The following is a 14,696-nucleotide window of genomic DNA, read 5'->3' on the forward strand; positions in this document are numbered from 1 at the left end:
AACACCCAGGGCTCACCATTAACTCTTCGCCAGGGCTCTCTCACATTCACCTCATGGTTTAGTTTTCTTCTCCAAAGCTGTAGCTCAGCCAACAGAACAAAAGCCATAGAATAATTACAGATGTTTACACACAGGCTAACAGCACGTTTAGGCCACTTTAAGACAAGCCACTAATGTGAGGGTGGAGCAGTAGAGGTGGGGGGGTTAGTTTTTGTGTCACTGAACAGAAAAGCCAAAACCCCGTGATGAATGTAAACTTTTAATTGGTCGGTTAATGTGGTGTACTTTTCCGAGAACACTGTTTAAGCTTTACTGCTGTTTCGAGCCAGATGTCCGTTTGTTGTTGTTGAACACGGCCACAGACACTCGACTTTTGACAGGAAAGGGCCTTTCGGTTCAGACGCAAAGTCAGCAGCCACAGTGTTGTTTTGTGTAACGCAGAGAGGCGGTGGTGATCCCAAATCAAGAGAAGAAGAGCGTCTGATTCTAAAATCACTATAAGCACTGCACTGATGTCTGTACGACACTGAAGCACCTCATGGTCCCGGCCTTTAACTCACTCACAGGAGCCATTCCAGTTTATTTTTCAGTAGCATTAAGGGTTTACACTGAAGAAAAAGTGCAATAATTTGGTCGTCCAGCGCTACAGAGTTCTGCATTATTCCACGGACCTTTGAAATGTAGAATTTAAAAATCATTATAGTGCCCAGAGTGCTTTCTATCCCCTGCTGTTCTTTTGCATATAGCAGTGTGTGTGTGTGTGTGTGTAAGACTTCATATACTTGCCTTAACCGCTTCAAATACAGCTCAAATGTGTAAACACTAACTCTCTTTCTCACACATTCATAGACACACTCACCTCCTTTCCACCAGCTCCATTCAGAGTTTAACACATCACTCTCTCTCCCTTGTGTGTGTGTGTGTGTGTGGGGGGTGGGGGGGTGGGGGCTCTTTCACAAAGCAGGTTTTCTCACTTTAGTCAGATCACTTAAGCCTCGAGTCACAGGTGTCCAAAGCATTAGAGGTAAGGGACATTCCTGTGGACCAGTTTAATGGGTTTAAAATGATCCAGTGAAAGGGATTGTGGGCTATCGCAGTACTCTGAGGTTGTTTACAGTCGGAGGCTGTGTTTTTTAAGGTGGAGCGGTGTGTTTGAGGGGAGTGTCACTGTTTGAGTTACCCCTCTGTAACTCGAACTCTGTAGTTTTGTTGAACGTTTGGTAACGTCCCCCGAGTGACAAGAAACAACACAAATAAGTCAGTGTTACCCACCTGTGGAGCAGGGATAGAGCAACATCCTCGTCTCGGCTCATGATTCTCAATGTTTGGAGTCTCTCCGTTGTCTGAAAACCTGCCATTTCTCTGCCGTGAGCAGAGAGAGAGAACCTTGCATACAAAACATCCTCAGAGGCTACAAACGTGAACTACAGCTTTAAGTCTGAAACCCTGCTTTGTGTGAAGTGCCCTACGACTGCCAGACTTTGAGGAGGAGAATGTATTTGTGTTTTACACAGGGCTGGTCCGAACTCTACTTATTAACTTTAAACACTCACTGATACTTCATTAATAATGAACACTCGACTCCTAGTTGGTATTCTCTGAAAGGGTACGTGGTCTTTGAACAGTGAGTAATGAATCAGACTAGTTATTTAACGCGGATTCTCTCCTCCCCCGAGGTTAAATCTCATAAATCGTGCCTCCAGCTTTTATCGTGAATTTTGCACTGAGCTTTTCCTATCGTCCAATCATTTAATCTTCCTCCTGTTCATCGTCTGTTTCAGCTGCGGAATGTCACCAGCTTTAATTTATTACTATTCCACATTTTTAAAAGCCTTTCCTCATGAATCTTACTGTAGTTAACGCACCATGGTTGTGTTTTGTTGGAAAGGTGATGGCTCTGGTGAAATGATTCGGGCCAGCCCTGATGTAACAGCTTTAAACGCTCCGTTATTTGCTTTTCTCCACAATCTGAGTGTTTTTGTGGGAACTGCACATTTATTTCATGTTTTATGAGCTCACAGGTCTGCCACATTTGCCTGATTTATGTATTATTATCAACATTATTATTATTATTATTAGGTTGTGTTGGGTGTTGGGCAGGATACAGTACTGTAATTTGAAGTGACATTTTTAGATGAAGCTTCACCTGATTGTGGGGATCTACACCTCCACCAGAGGGCACCCACGGGTCGATGGAAACCTACTGGTCAAAGGAAGAGAGTCATTTACCTGGTGCTCATGTCAGGAGTGAAGTATGTGACGTGTGTCTGTGCCAATCTCTGTATTTTTACACTGATCTTTAGGAGCAGGAAACCCATGATAGTATTTGCAGAAATGTACATAAGCTATATTTTTAATAAACAACGCGAACAGCATCCCCCTGAGGGCAGGAACCGGTGACATCGCCAACCAGGCACTTTCTGATGTTTGTTTTCATTTCTTGTCTTTTTTTAAAAGGGTTTAAATGTTTACTCGCCTGTTGTAAATCCTCGTATGTGCTTCTAATTTCCGTCTCCGTCTGGGAAATGGATCCACAGTCGTTTCTGACGAGCTGCGCCCAGTTTTTAAAATATTTCAGCATTGTATTTGTGAAACACATTAAAAGAAACTTGCAATATTTCTCTCTCTTGTGCCCTCCTCACAAGCACAGGCTTTAATTCGAGGCAGTTCACAGAAACGTTGATCAAAAAGGCAGCTTACAAGTGGAAAGAGGCGTGTTTAAAGGGCCCATATCCTTCCTGGTCCTTCCTATTTATGAAGAAAATATCAATTTTAATCACTGTTCACAGGTTTGTACTGTACCTTTAAAGAATGTCAAGAGTCTTAGGCACCCGAGATTATTATGGGACTGGGTTTATTTTGATATTACAGCTTTGTGAGCAAATAAACAGCTGTTTAAACCTCATTCTCTGGATAAAACAATTGCACAGTACTGTATCTAAAAGTGCTTTGCTCTGATTGGCTGTAAGGGGTGAGTTTTAAAAGTACCATCATTAACACGTTACGTCAAACTCGTTTAAAAGTGAGGGACATTTCCATGATATGGGCCCTTTAAAACATCTCACTCTCAGGTCATTCACAGCATAATCAGTTTGCACACAGATCTACACAAATTACAATGATAAAACGTATAAAATGATTTGTCAGTGATGTTTAAGAACACGTTCCACACGTGAAGCAGCATTTAACAAGATCGTACTTAGTTTTCAGTCGTTAAAATATTCATCAAAAACAAATGGTAAAAATTAGTAAAAATTCCTTCAGTCCACTGTGAGTTCAGAGAGGGATCGGAGTTTTAAAACATAAAGGAAATGAAAAGAAAGTCCAATACTAATGACGCTTTTTTCAGTTTGTCTCCTGACGCCAAATGGATGAGACGTGTGTGACGGTACCTGTCCAGGGTTTGTAGGTTGAACCACTCTAACCGTGTTTCTCTGGTGTTGCTGCAGGTCCCTGGCAGCGTTTGAGGGGGTCACTCAGAGCTGGAGCTCCAGACCCTAAAACTGAACAAGTTCAGAGTAAAATGAAAAAGCTTTGGCCTCAGGTCTTTAAAGTCCCTGCATTTCCTCCAGCTTCTGGAAGAGAGCCAGACTCCTGCGCTGTGACTCTCTCTCTCCGTCCTTCCACGCGATCAGCAGGTGGTCAGCGGAGCAGGTGACCAGACCGTTCTTGCCGAAACTCAAAAACATCTGCCACACAAACACAGCAAAATCTATTTCAGTCAGTCTTTAGATCAAAGAGGTCAAGACCAAAGAAGGTGCATCGGGCATTTTCACCACTACAGACAGCAGGCAATGTTAATGAAATGTACTGTTTATTCCTTTTAAAATAGGTTTAGTGCAGAAGCTGTGATGCAACCAGGTCACTAGGGGTCAGTTTAACAGCTTTTATATGACGTAAAAAGGATTAGAGGCTGATTTTTTAACTAAAACGTTTACAGTCCACATGGCTGTTCTGATTCTGCTTCTGACGTCAAGTGCAGAGACTTTAGAATTGCCCCACCCCCTCGTCTTAGTCCGCCCAATCACAGCGCTGGACCCGTGTGTATATGAGAGTGCAAAAATGAGGTTAAAACAAACACAATGAGCGTGGTAAAATCTGAGTAAAAAAAAAAAAGAACGGAGAAAAAAGATAACAGAGCGAAAACGACTAATAACTAGAGCTTCTGCTCTTCAATGCTGTGCCCTCAGGGACATTGAAAGTGGCCGCTCTAAACACGGGTAGAGCACTGCTGAGGTGCTTGTGGGGATTTGACCAAAGCAGGTCACAGGTGTTTGCTGTGGAAAAGAGGGAGGATGTGTCGTCTTTAACATAGAGAAGAAATCCAGTGGTTACCCAGTTTTCCACCAAACTAAACGATCCTAAGACAAACACTTTGACTGGACTGATGCTAGCTCCAGAAAGATGGATCACTGTGGGTTTTAAACAGTGTTCTCCTGCTTTGTGTCGATCGATGGGAAAGTTGAGCCGCATGTAGATCACATCCCTCACGCTGTCAGCTGCGTTAATTAAGCTGATGTTAAACACGTCGATGCTGACATGCGCCCAGAGGATCGATATCTTCCGCTCAGCTCGCCATTTCTGATTCAGGGCGAATCGAAGCACTTCAAAACTTCAGAACCAAACGAGGTATAAGACCACAGTCCTGACGCAGGAACGCTAGGCCTTTCACCTCTGACCCCTTTTCTTTTATAATCTGTTGCTGTGGCACCGCATACCTGAACAGCCCCGGAGTGACCAATCAGATCGCCGATCAGCTCCAGGGAGCGAAGACCACTCATTTCTAGAAGCTTCTTCACGGGGGCACCAGCCTGTTTACCGGAGCGACCGAACGTCCCGAACATCCCAAAAAACCCTGAGAGAGAGAGAAAAAAGAGACAGACAGAGGGACCAAAAGGAAAAAAAACAGACAGAAAAAAGATAGAAAGAGGCAGACAGAGACCAAATGGGGAAAAAAAACACAAAAAATAAGAGAGAGAGAGAAAAGAGGCAGACAGTGAACAGAGACCAAAAGGAAAAGATAGAGGGCAAAGACAGAAAGAGACAGATGAGAGAGAGAGAGAGAGAGGGTGGTAGTGTTAAAAGAGTGTTAAATATTATTCCTCCAACATTTCATGAAAGTTTCAAATCAATTCCTCCCCAAACTCTTATTCTGCATTGAAGTGTAACCTCAGTTATCCGCTCTCAGACGATCAGTCGATCAGTGACGGGGCGCTGACCAACAGCGTGTGGTGTTTTTTTCCCTCTTTTTCCAAACTGAGAACTAAACTTTGTGAATAAACAAAACAATTAAGACGCAGCAAAAGTCAAAAGTCTGCGGTGAGCCGCTCTGTTTAGAGTAGAACAACTCAACTGGACCATGCTTAAACTGATTGATGAGTATACAAACGAACACACACACACACACCATGAGTGATTGATGTGAAAGCAGAATAGAGCCAACATCTGGATCAATTTCAGAGAGAGAGAGCGAGGAAAGCAGGCGCCAGAATGATGAAAAAAATGAGGCGAGATAGTGTACTGTGCAAATCTTTTGGCGCCTAAAAATATAGTTATTATTATTATTTAAAAGTAGTTATGTTCGCAGTAAGTGTGGTGCATGTATAAAGTTATCTATAGTTACATTAAACATAAACACAGTAAAAGTATTTTTGTTCTAAACAGTAGAAGCTGTGTGAGTTCTCGATCGTATGGATTTGTTTAAATCAAAAGTATTTATTAACCGTTAAAACTAGGGATTGAATGACAACCTCAAATAAAACTGCACTGTCACAAGGAGAGAGTGGAAACGGTTAAATCATATCTATGCTGTACAAGTGCATTTCTCTCCAGGGAGTCATAAAACTCTACAAACCTTAAAGGCTCACAGGGGGCACTCATGAGCACCAGGAGTAACTACAGCTTTCAACATCTGGACAGGTAACACACAACCAAATGGTGCTTTTCCAGTGCATGGTCCCTACTCTACTCGACTAGAATCTGCTATTTTTTTTCCCACTCCTCCGTCAGGTAAATTTGGTCCTAGTCCTGGTCCCTGGATCTTTTTTAGTACCTGTTCTCTCATGGTTCAGAGTGAGCCGAGTCAGGATTAAACCTTGCTGAGCGCTGATTGTTCAGAGAGAGTCGTCACTCTACGCCACACAGTGCAGACGACCAGCACTAACTCTGTATCTGTATAATCTCCAGCTGCAGCAGAGATCACGTTTGTTTTTATCTGACTCATGACGACAGCTCGTAAAATTACGCCGTGGTCTTTTGAAGACGTTCAAACGCTCCTTAGATCGGTGGCCAATGAACGGAAGCAACAAACTCTACTGATCTGTCTGAACTAATGACGGACCTGTGTTCAGTTCCAAACAACAACAACAAGCCAATACACCATGAGTAAACACCGCTTAACGTTACCGTCGCCGTTGTAGTTTTGATACGACACTGGATACATTTCGGGGGGTGGACATGCAGTGGAAAAGAACCAAAACGAGCCCAGAGAGATCATCATCTTGCTCACCTGAGGAGGCGGGTTCTGCAGGTAAGGGGAGGTCCTGTAGCTCCCAGATCCTCACACTGCCGTCCTCAGAGCAAGACATCACTTGACTTCAGGAGAGCCATAAACACACGAACACACACATCACAAAAACTGCAGCATATTTATGGAGATAATAACCTATTAACTAGTTCATAAGTTTATGAGTAGGTTTAGCACAATATCTGTTACAACCAGGCCACTGTTGTCAGTAAATATCCTGTGTATTTAAATGAACAAAATGTCCGTACCCATTGTCCAGCAGAGAGGTGTGTAAAACATCAGAGTCGTGAGCCACCTTCCTGTAGGCCACCACAGTCTTCATCGCTGCGTTATACACATACAGACCACTGCCCACTGCTGCCACCACCAGCTGTCAGAGAGAAATAGAAACAACACGTCTCTTCAAATTTATCCCCCACTGCAGGGGCTTCCAGCTCCAGATCTGGAGAGCAGGGGCATCTCTACATCAGGAGCCAGTGGGGCAATGTGTATTATTTTTATTACTAACTTACTAAGGTCAGGCCTCTCAGGGTCTGTTTAGTCCAAAGAGCAGCTGAAACACTGCGAACAGGTTCAACACGCTTTGCTCTGAATTTTGGGAATTGTGGCTCTTTTCCGATCAAACTTGGTGGATGGAAAACCCGTTGTGACTTAAGTGACTTAAACAGCGTCCCTCCCGGCTCACCTCTCCGTCTGTGGCCAGGTGCTGAATGGACATCTCGGTCTGTTTCTGTTGGCCCATCCTGATCTCGGACTGACTGTCTCCGGCTGGCTCCTCCCACAGGATGAGCTCATAAGCCTGGATCGTCCAATCCACAGCATCCCAGAGGATGAGCTCGCCGTTGTGGGAGCCGCTAACGAACAGAGCGTCTGGGAGTGGGAGACAGAAGACGGCTCAGAGCAAACAACAGCCTTTAAAACAAAGATGTATGCTCTTCTGTGAAATAAACAAAACAACTAGCTTTTGTATAAATGTCTCTCTGCCTGCGTTCTCACTGTGTACTTTATCAGATTAACTTCCCTTCACCCGTGTGTGTGTGTTTTCTCACCATTAACACTGATAAGCGCCCGGATCGTGTCCTGGTGGTCAGCCAAGTGGCGAATGGCAAATATTGACGTCTCCATTTCAGACAGATTCAGCTTAAAAATAACTGAGAAATTTACAGAAATAAGGAGAAAAATAACAGCAAACACAACCTTGAATCATATTCATTAAATATACATATGTTTTGGTGCATGCTGCTTCTAAAATCATCTACAAATGAAGGCCTTGGCCACACATACCAATCTCCTTATCCATAGCAGCAGCGATGCAGTTCTTGGGTAAGTCCACCATCGCCGTGATGCCTAGAGACAGACAGATAAAGACAAACAGAGATCCTTTCATCGAGTGTTTGTCTTAAAAATAAAATGAATACAAACATTTGGATGAAAAACACACAGTGAATTGTATGTTTTATATGTGCTATTACACTTCTCCCCCTCCCCTCCCAGATGTACAGAAAAATAAAGTTGTATTTTGAGAAAAACAGTGTTTATTTCCCGATATCTCCGTAATTCATTTTCCAAAACACATTCCAGTAATTTTACCTACTGTACACCATAGGGAGACATTTTACAGCTGAGAAAAGTGACTCTCAAGAAAATACAAGATAGATACGGACTGACTGCTCTGGAGGGTAAGGCCAACAATTTTGAGATTTTGTTGAAAATGTCGTAGTACTTTTTTAAGCTTTATTTCAATGGAAAATCCTGGAGCACGCTGAGAAAACCCTGGCACGGGTGGCACAGTGGGTCGCTGTCAAACAGCTCCAGGGACCTGGAGGTTGTGGGTTCTAGTCCCGCTCCGAGTGACTGTCTGTGAGGAGTTTGGTGTGTTCTCCCTGTGTCTGTGTGGGTTTCCTCCGGGTGACTGACTGTGAGGAGTGTGGTGTGTTCTCCCTGTGTCTGCATGGGTTTCCTCCGGGTGACTGACTGTGAGGAGTGTGGTGTGTTCTCTCTGTGTCTGCGTGGGTTTCCTCCGGGTGACTGTCTGTGAGGAGTGTGGTGTGTTCTCCCTGTGTCTGCGTGGGTTTCCTCCGGGTGACTGTCTGTGAGGAGTGTGGTGTGTTCTCCCTGTGTCTGCGTGGGTTTCCTCCGGGTGACTGACTGTGAGGAGTGTGGTGTGTTCTCCCTGTGTCTGCGTGGGTTTCCTCCGGGTGACTGACTGTGAGGAGTGTGGTGTGTTCTCCCTGTGTCTGCGTGGGTTTCCTCTGGGTGACTGACTGTGAGGAGTGTGGTGTGTTCTCCCTGTGTCTGCGTGGGTTTCCTCCGGGTGACTGACTGTGAGGAGTGTGGTGTGTTATCCCTGTGTCTGCGTGGGTTTCCTCCGGGTGACTGATTGTGAGGAGTGTGGTGTGTTCTCCCTGTGTCTGTGTGGGTTTCCTCTGGGTGACTGTCTGTGAGGAGTGTGGTGTGTTCTCCCTGTGTCTGCGTGGGTTTCCTCTGGGTGACTGACTGTGAGGAGTGTGGTGTGTTATTCCTGTGTCTGCGTGGGTTTCCTCCGGGTGACTGATTGTGAGGAGTGTGGTGTGTTCTCCCTGTGTCTGTGTGGGTTTCCTCCAGGTGACTGTCTGTGAGGAGTGTGGTGTGTTCTCTGTGTCTGTGTGGGTTTCCTCCGGGTGACTGTCTGTGAGGAGTGTGGTGTGTTCTCCCTGTGTCTGTGTGGGTTTCCTCCGGGTGACTGTCTGTGAGGAGTGTGGTGTGTTCTCTGTGTCTGGGTGGGTGTCCTCCGGGTGACTGTCTGTGAGGAGTTGGTGTGTTCTCCCCGTGTCTGCGTGGGTTCCCTTCCACGGTCCAAAAACACACACTTTAGTAGGTGGACTGGCGACTCAAAAGTGTTTGTAAGTGTCCGAGTGTGTGAGTGAATATCTGGGTGTGTTGCCCTGTGAAGCACTAGCGCCCCCTCCAGGGTGTGTTCCCGCCTTGCGCCCAATGATTCCAGGTAGTCTCTGGACCCACCGCGACCCTGAACTGGATAAGCTTTTACTGTGTGTATGTGTGTGTGTACCTGCATCTCTGTTATGTACAGTTTTACACTGAAGCTGAAAGTCTCTGTTCCAAGTACACAGCTCATTACCACCAGAGAGCCACACATCCAGACGATTCAACACCAATAAACACTGCGAGAGAGAGAGAGAGAGAGTGTGTGTGCAATGAAATAATAAAATATTTAATTAAAAGGTCCCCTCACTTCTGTCTATGCCATTTTCATTAGTTTTATTAAGTCTATCTTTATGATTAATAAAAATAAACAATGATTAATGCCTATTACATTAATTTCACACTTTTTCTGAAATAATTATGGAGTCTTTTTCTCACAGAAGTGCACCAACAAATTTGTCCACGTTTGTAAAAGGTGAAATTCAGATTCTGTGGCTACATTTTAGATCAGACAATGAACATTACCATGAAAAAGAAAAATCACACGGAGACTGTAGATGAAATTATACACAATACCTTCACAGACGACTGGAGATCAGACACCGTTTGGACTCGGTTTCCTGTTTCCAGGTCCCACAACTTCACCAGGTTTAAGGAAATCACAGTAAATTGTACAAATTTCATTAAAATATGCATCTACAGCTCTGTACATGAAGATATTGGCTCTTGCCATCGGGTCTCAATCCCCATATCGGTGCCTCTCGAGTTCTTTCATCTCATTAAAACCCACTCATATATCAACTCTATTGATTATGGGCTGTAGTCTGTAGTAATCAATGCAGTTGGATCCCTGGCTTCATACCGACGCATCATGTGTCATAGATTTTGCTGTTTGAACCCCTCCATATAACATACACACCACAACATGATCGCATGGAGCTGTGTGTGTGTGTGTGTGTGTGTGTGTAAGGATACACTGAGTGTGCGGTCTGATGAGGCTGTTATAAGCGCTGGGTGAATTTTTCCTCCTTTGCTGAAGGTGTAAGAGATCATTGCTGTGATCTGTTGAGTGTGACCTCGTAACTCCACCAGCCGCTCTCCAGTCTGAAACACACACACCATTACCATGTAAAGTTATGAAATCTTTTCTGTTATGCTCTTTAACGTATGATTTTGTATTAATTTTACTGTACTCCATTTTATCTTCTTTTTTTATTATTAATTTAATTGCATCATTATTATCATCATCATCTTCGTGAAGGTGATTTCTTCCAGACAAACGTAGCTGAGGTGTGTAAAATGTACTATAAAAGTATGCTGTAAGGGCACCTTTCAGTGCTCTGTATGTTATAAATATGAAATATATCGATGTTGGGAACACAGCTTTAAAAAAAAAAAGACTGGAACTAGGAACCACTGAGATCTGAAGGTCCTTAGTGTCTACAGCAAGCATTCACCCACCTCAACGTTCCACACCAGCACCATCCCATCATCACCAGCAGAAGCAAACCTAAAAACACAAGCATAACAACTCTTTTAGAGATCTAATACGTCTTGCACGGATGTTACGTTTTCAGTTTTCTTTATATATTTTAATAATCTTTAAATAATTCCAGTTTGCTGAGTCTTTTATAAGCCTGATACACACTGTGTGATAATAGCCGCCATATTTATTTATACGCCACACTACTCAGAGGCACTGTGTGACTGTACAAGGGTTTATTGGTTTTATAAACACACACAGAGCATTTGGAGCAAAGATACGTATAAAATTTAATGCGGAATTTAGTAGAGAGTCCTTGGGCTGCGTTTGAAGGCAGCAGAGACAGAGAAGGAAAAGCAGTGATGGACCCAATGTTTGGACGGTAAAGACCAGTCTGAGCTCCAGGATGTGGTCATGTGATAAACAGAGCCATACTTTAAGGTTGAAGAGCCTGAGACATGGATTGGGTTCGAGCATTGGGAGGGTCTGGTTCTGACCAGGTCCGTTGGTTCTAGATGGGCTGGTTTTGTCCAGGTCCAACAAGGAGGAAGGGGACCGTTATGACATTTTTAACACTTCATATGATTCTTGAATCTTGAAATAGCTCCTATGTATTTGACTAATTGGACTGATTCAGCAAAGAGCTTTCGGTTTGTTTTAATTATCATTTTGCTTTATTCGCTTTTACTATTCGTTTATTTATTCTTACAGTTTTAGTTATTCCTGAGCTTTTGTTTCTATTTTATTTATTTATTTATGTACATTTTCATGAACTTTAGATTTGATTAATTTTACTGTTTTACGTGGTTTGTTTAAATTACATCTGTCCTCTTGGACTGCACTACCACTGATTCCTTTATCCAGTTCAGGGTCGCGGTGGGTCCGGAGCCTACCCAGAATCACTGCGAGCAAGGCCGGAACACACCCTGGAGGGGGCGACACACACTCACACGTTTACTCTCACACTACTGCACTACTATCATTAATTTAACTTTGTTTTATATCTTATTTAATTTAAGTTTTAGAAACTCATCTTTCCATTGAATGTTTGACCTTGTCTACATTGTAAATGAGGGGCACCATCAATGTATTTTGAGTTTATATAAGGGTGAATGACCATCGGGTCTGGAGGGGCTTGTTCTGTCCAGGTCCACTTAGGAGGAAGGAGCTGGTTCTGAGCAGGTCCATCATGAATGCAGAGGTATATTCCCAGGTTCACAGATGAGAATCAGGGTTTTAATCCAATGTGAGCAGCTACTGGAAACTAACAGGAACTGGCTGATGATTACCACAGGTCTGTGTTTTTTTTTTGTTTTTTGTTTTTATTGCAGAGGCACCAAAATTTATTTCATTTTTAATTATTTTTTATTTATCTTTAAAATTTAAAGCCCAGCAACATTACCTCAGGATAGTGCTGGACGATATGAGCGCAAATCAATATCACGATTAACTGTACATTTTACCAAGATTACGATTAACAAACGATTGTTTTGTTGTTGTATATTTGACCCCTCACAGTTCAGTGACGAGGCTTGTGCTGTAAATATGCTCCAGTATTAAACATGGGATATTTTTTCTAATGCCGCTGGGAGCTTGTTCCTCTCGTTTTTTTGAGCACTGTTTATATTCGGTGTGTGATTGAGCTGTGGTCGCTGAAACTGTTTTTTCTCAGCGTTTACATTTGCCTTCTTTTTGTTCAGTGTTGTCTTAATTTTAGTCAAAACACAGCACGTGCAAACCACAGACGCCGTGTTTTTCTTTGGTACGAGTCTCTGCTCGAGTCGCTCGGTCGGCCTCTGCGTTTAGGTTCTCCTCCATGTGGCAGATAGGGGGCAGATTCACGTGACTAAGGCTTGGTAGCGTGGTTTTAAAGAGACAGTACATGAACACACAGTGGGGACATAACAGGATAAAAATAATCGATACAGACAAGATTATGTCGATTAGAAGTTCTGAAGTTCTGAATTTTGATTCATTTTCGATTAATTGCCCAGCCCTACCTCAGGACCTGCAAATTCATTCCCAGTCATTGATTTCTGTCTGTGATCACACCATCATTACTATTATCACACAGTGTGTACCCACATTAAGGCAAAGACATCATCTCATACCTAAAGAAAAATGCATACTCTGTATTCGACAGCTGTTAAAATGGAGGAAACTGGCTGATTGAGGCTATTAACATCGTCGATCAAATCATTAACAAACTAAATGAAAACTTCTGATATAAGAGCGTGGTGCTAGGATTAAAGTTTAGTATAGAATACAGTGTTGTCTGCTCTAGTGAGCTTCCTATTTTACACACACACACAACAATTCAGACAGGTGATTCTCTCTCTTTCTCAGACACACACACACAGATAAAAACACACACACAAGCCATTATAGGTGAGCTTGGTTTTAATGTAGCTCTGGCCGAGGTGATGGGTGTTATGTGAAGGGTAGAAGCTAGCAGGAGGTTCACACACAAACACACACACACACACACACACACACACACACACAAACTCTCTACGGCTCTGATGATTAAGCTCTTGTCACGCTCTGTAAGTTTGCTTTTGGAGAGGATCTAGCTCAGGCTTAGCTGTCAATCACAAGGTCGGCTGGGCCTGAGCGAGTGAGAGAGAAGAGAGAGAGAGAAGAGAGAGAGAGAGAAAAGGAGAAAGAAATAGAGGAGAGGATTGCTTACCTGAAGTCATCAATCTGCACCAGAAATCGAACAATGTCAAAATGTCCTTTCAGCACCTGCAACTCTGTGAAACAGTTTTTGGGCTGTTCCTCCCCGATGCACAGCGCTGCGCTCTTCTAGAGCCAACACACAACGGACAAAGGAATCAAGAGCTGCGGCAAGGCTTCAATCACCAGCTCAAGTCTGTCTGAATCACTGCTGCTGGCCTGGCTGCCTCGGGTTAGCTCTCTCCCTCTGCCTCTTTCTTTCTAAGCAACACACTCCATCGCTTCAGACTTCAGCCACAGGCCTAAAGCTCTAAAGGAATATTCAGATGTCTAAGACCACTGATGGTCGTCCTGTCATTATTCTGGAAGCAGATTCATGCTCAGATTAGGAAATAAATACACAATCATTTAACAAAAGAAAAACAACACTGAGGCCAGGTTATTATTTCTGGAGGCACATGTGCAGCTGCTCCATTGTGTCCTATTCATTGTCATGCTTTTTTACAGTTATTGATAGAGATGTAAATATTAATTCCACTAGAATCTGGGGTCACTTACTATAAGGTGTCTATACATTTTTTTTCCACTCACCTCCACTGCGCCTTGAGCTCCACGACCCCCGAGAATCCACCTCAGCATGATTGAGGGTCTTTAAATAAGTTAAAAGTTGACGAACATAAAATCTAAAATCATAAAAATATATAAAACGTGAGCTTAAAAAATGTTTGTGTAATATAATCCACACTTCCATGCCTTTATTTTGAAAATTCTGTTAGGTTCCCGTTGGAACTTTCGGTTCCACCTTAAATGCTACAGCAGTTGAATACAACAGCATTCTAACTGCTGCAACATTTAAGGTGGAACGGAAAATTCGAATGGAGACAATATTGTCCGTACCTTTTTTACCTTACCATAAAAACAATGGTTTACGAATAAAATAAAGCCTTTGTCAACATGTAAAATCGCTCAAACATTGTTAAAACTCAAGTTAAAGCCTATAAAATAGATATTAGTAATTCTAATCTGAATCTTCCTGTCATTTACTTCATCACAACAGAGCCGCATTCATATGACTGACTACGGAAGCTT

At 43.1% G+C, this 14,696-nt stretch overlaps 1 protein-coding gene across 3 annotated transcripts; it reads right to left on the bottom strand.

Moving 5' to 3' along the window:
* Positions 1–2,376: 2,376 nt before the first annotated feature.
* Positions 2,377–14,665, bottom strand: wdr41 (WD repeat domain 41). Of its 3 annotated transcripts, none has more exons than XM_066646604.1 (14): positions 14,505–14,665; positions 14,199–14,290; positions 13,621–13,733; positions 10,910–10,958; positions 10,424–10,552; positions 10,025–10,087; positions 9,576–9,687; positions 7,811–7,873; positions 7,576–7,677; positions 7,212–7,396; positions 6,775–6,896; positions 6,509–6,594; positions 4,719–4,855; positions 2,377–3,689 (listed from the first exon to the last, which is right to left on the bottom strand). In XM_066646604.1, exons 2-14 carry the CDS (start codon positions 14,244–14,246, stop codon positions 3,549–3,551), a joined length of 1,350 nt encoding a protein of 449 aa, XP_066502701.1. In that variant the 5' UTR covers positions 14,247–14,290; positions 14,505–14,665; the 3' UTR covers positions 2,377–3,548. The 3 variants fall into 3 exon arrangements, with proteins under 3 accessions (XP_066502701.1, XP_066502700.1, XP_066502702.1); XM_066646603.1 differs by having other exon boundaries at positions 13,621–13,736; XM_066646605.1 differs by lacking the exon at positions 14,505–14,665 and having other exon boundaries at positions 13,621–13,969; positions 14,199–14,277.
* Positions 14,666–14,696: the final 31 nt, after the last annotated feature.

The sequence above is a fragment of the Hoplias malabaricus genome, chromosome 15 (genome assembly GCF_029633855.1).
Source record: "Hoplias malabaricus isolate fHopMal1 chromosome 15, fHopMal1.hap1, whole genome shotgun sequence".
Lineage (NCBI taxonomy): Eukaryota > Metazoa > Chordata > Actinopteri > Characiformes > Erythrinidae > Hoplias > Hoplias malabaricus.

What these genes read in the sequence shown, in the direction of transcription:
- wdr41 (XM_066646603.1), bottom strand. Translation starts at nt 14,246, where the DNA reads ATGCTGAGGTGGATTCTCGGGGGTCGTGGAGCTCAAGGCGCAGTGGAG. An exon ending in CATCAGACCGCACACTCAGT is followed by an intron (nt 10,088 to 10,423) that starts GTATCCTTACAC and finishes AACCTGGTGAAG; the next exon opens with TTGTGGGACCTGGAAACAGG. An exon ending in TGCTATGGATAAGGAGATTG is followed by an intron (nt 7,678 to 7,810) that starts GTATGTGTGGCC and finishes TAAATTTCTCAG; the next exon opens with TTATTTTTAAGCTGAATCTG.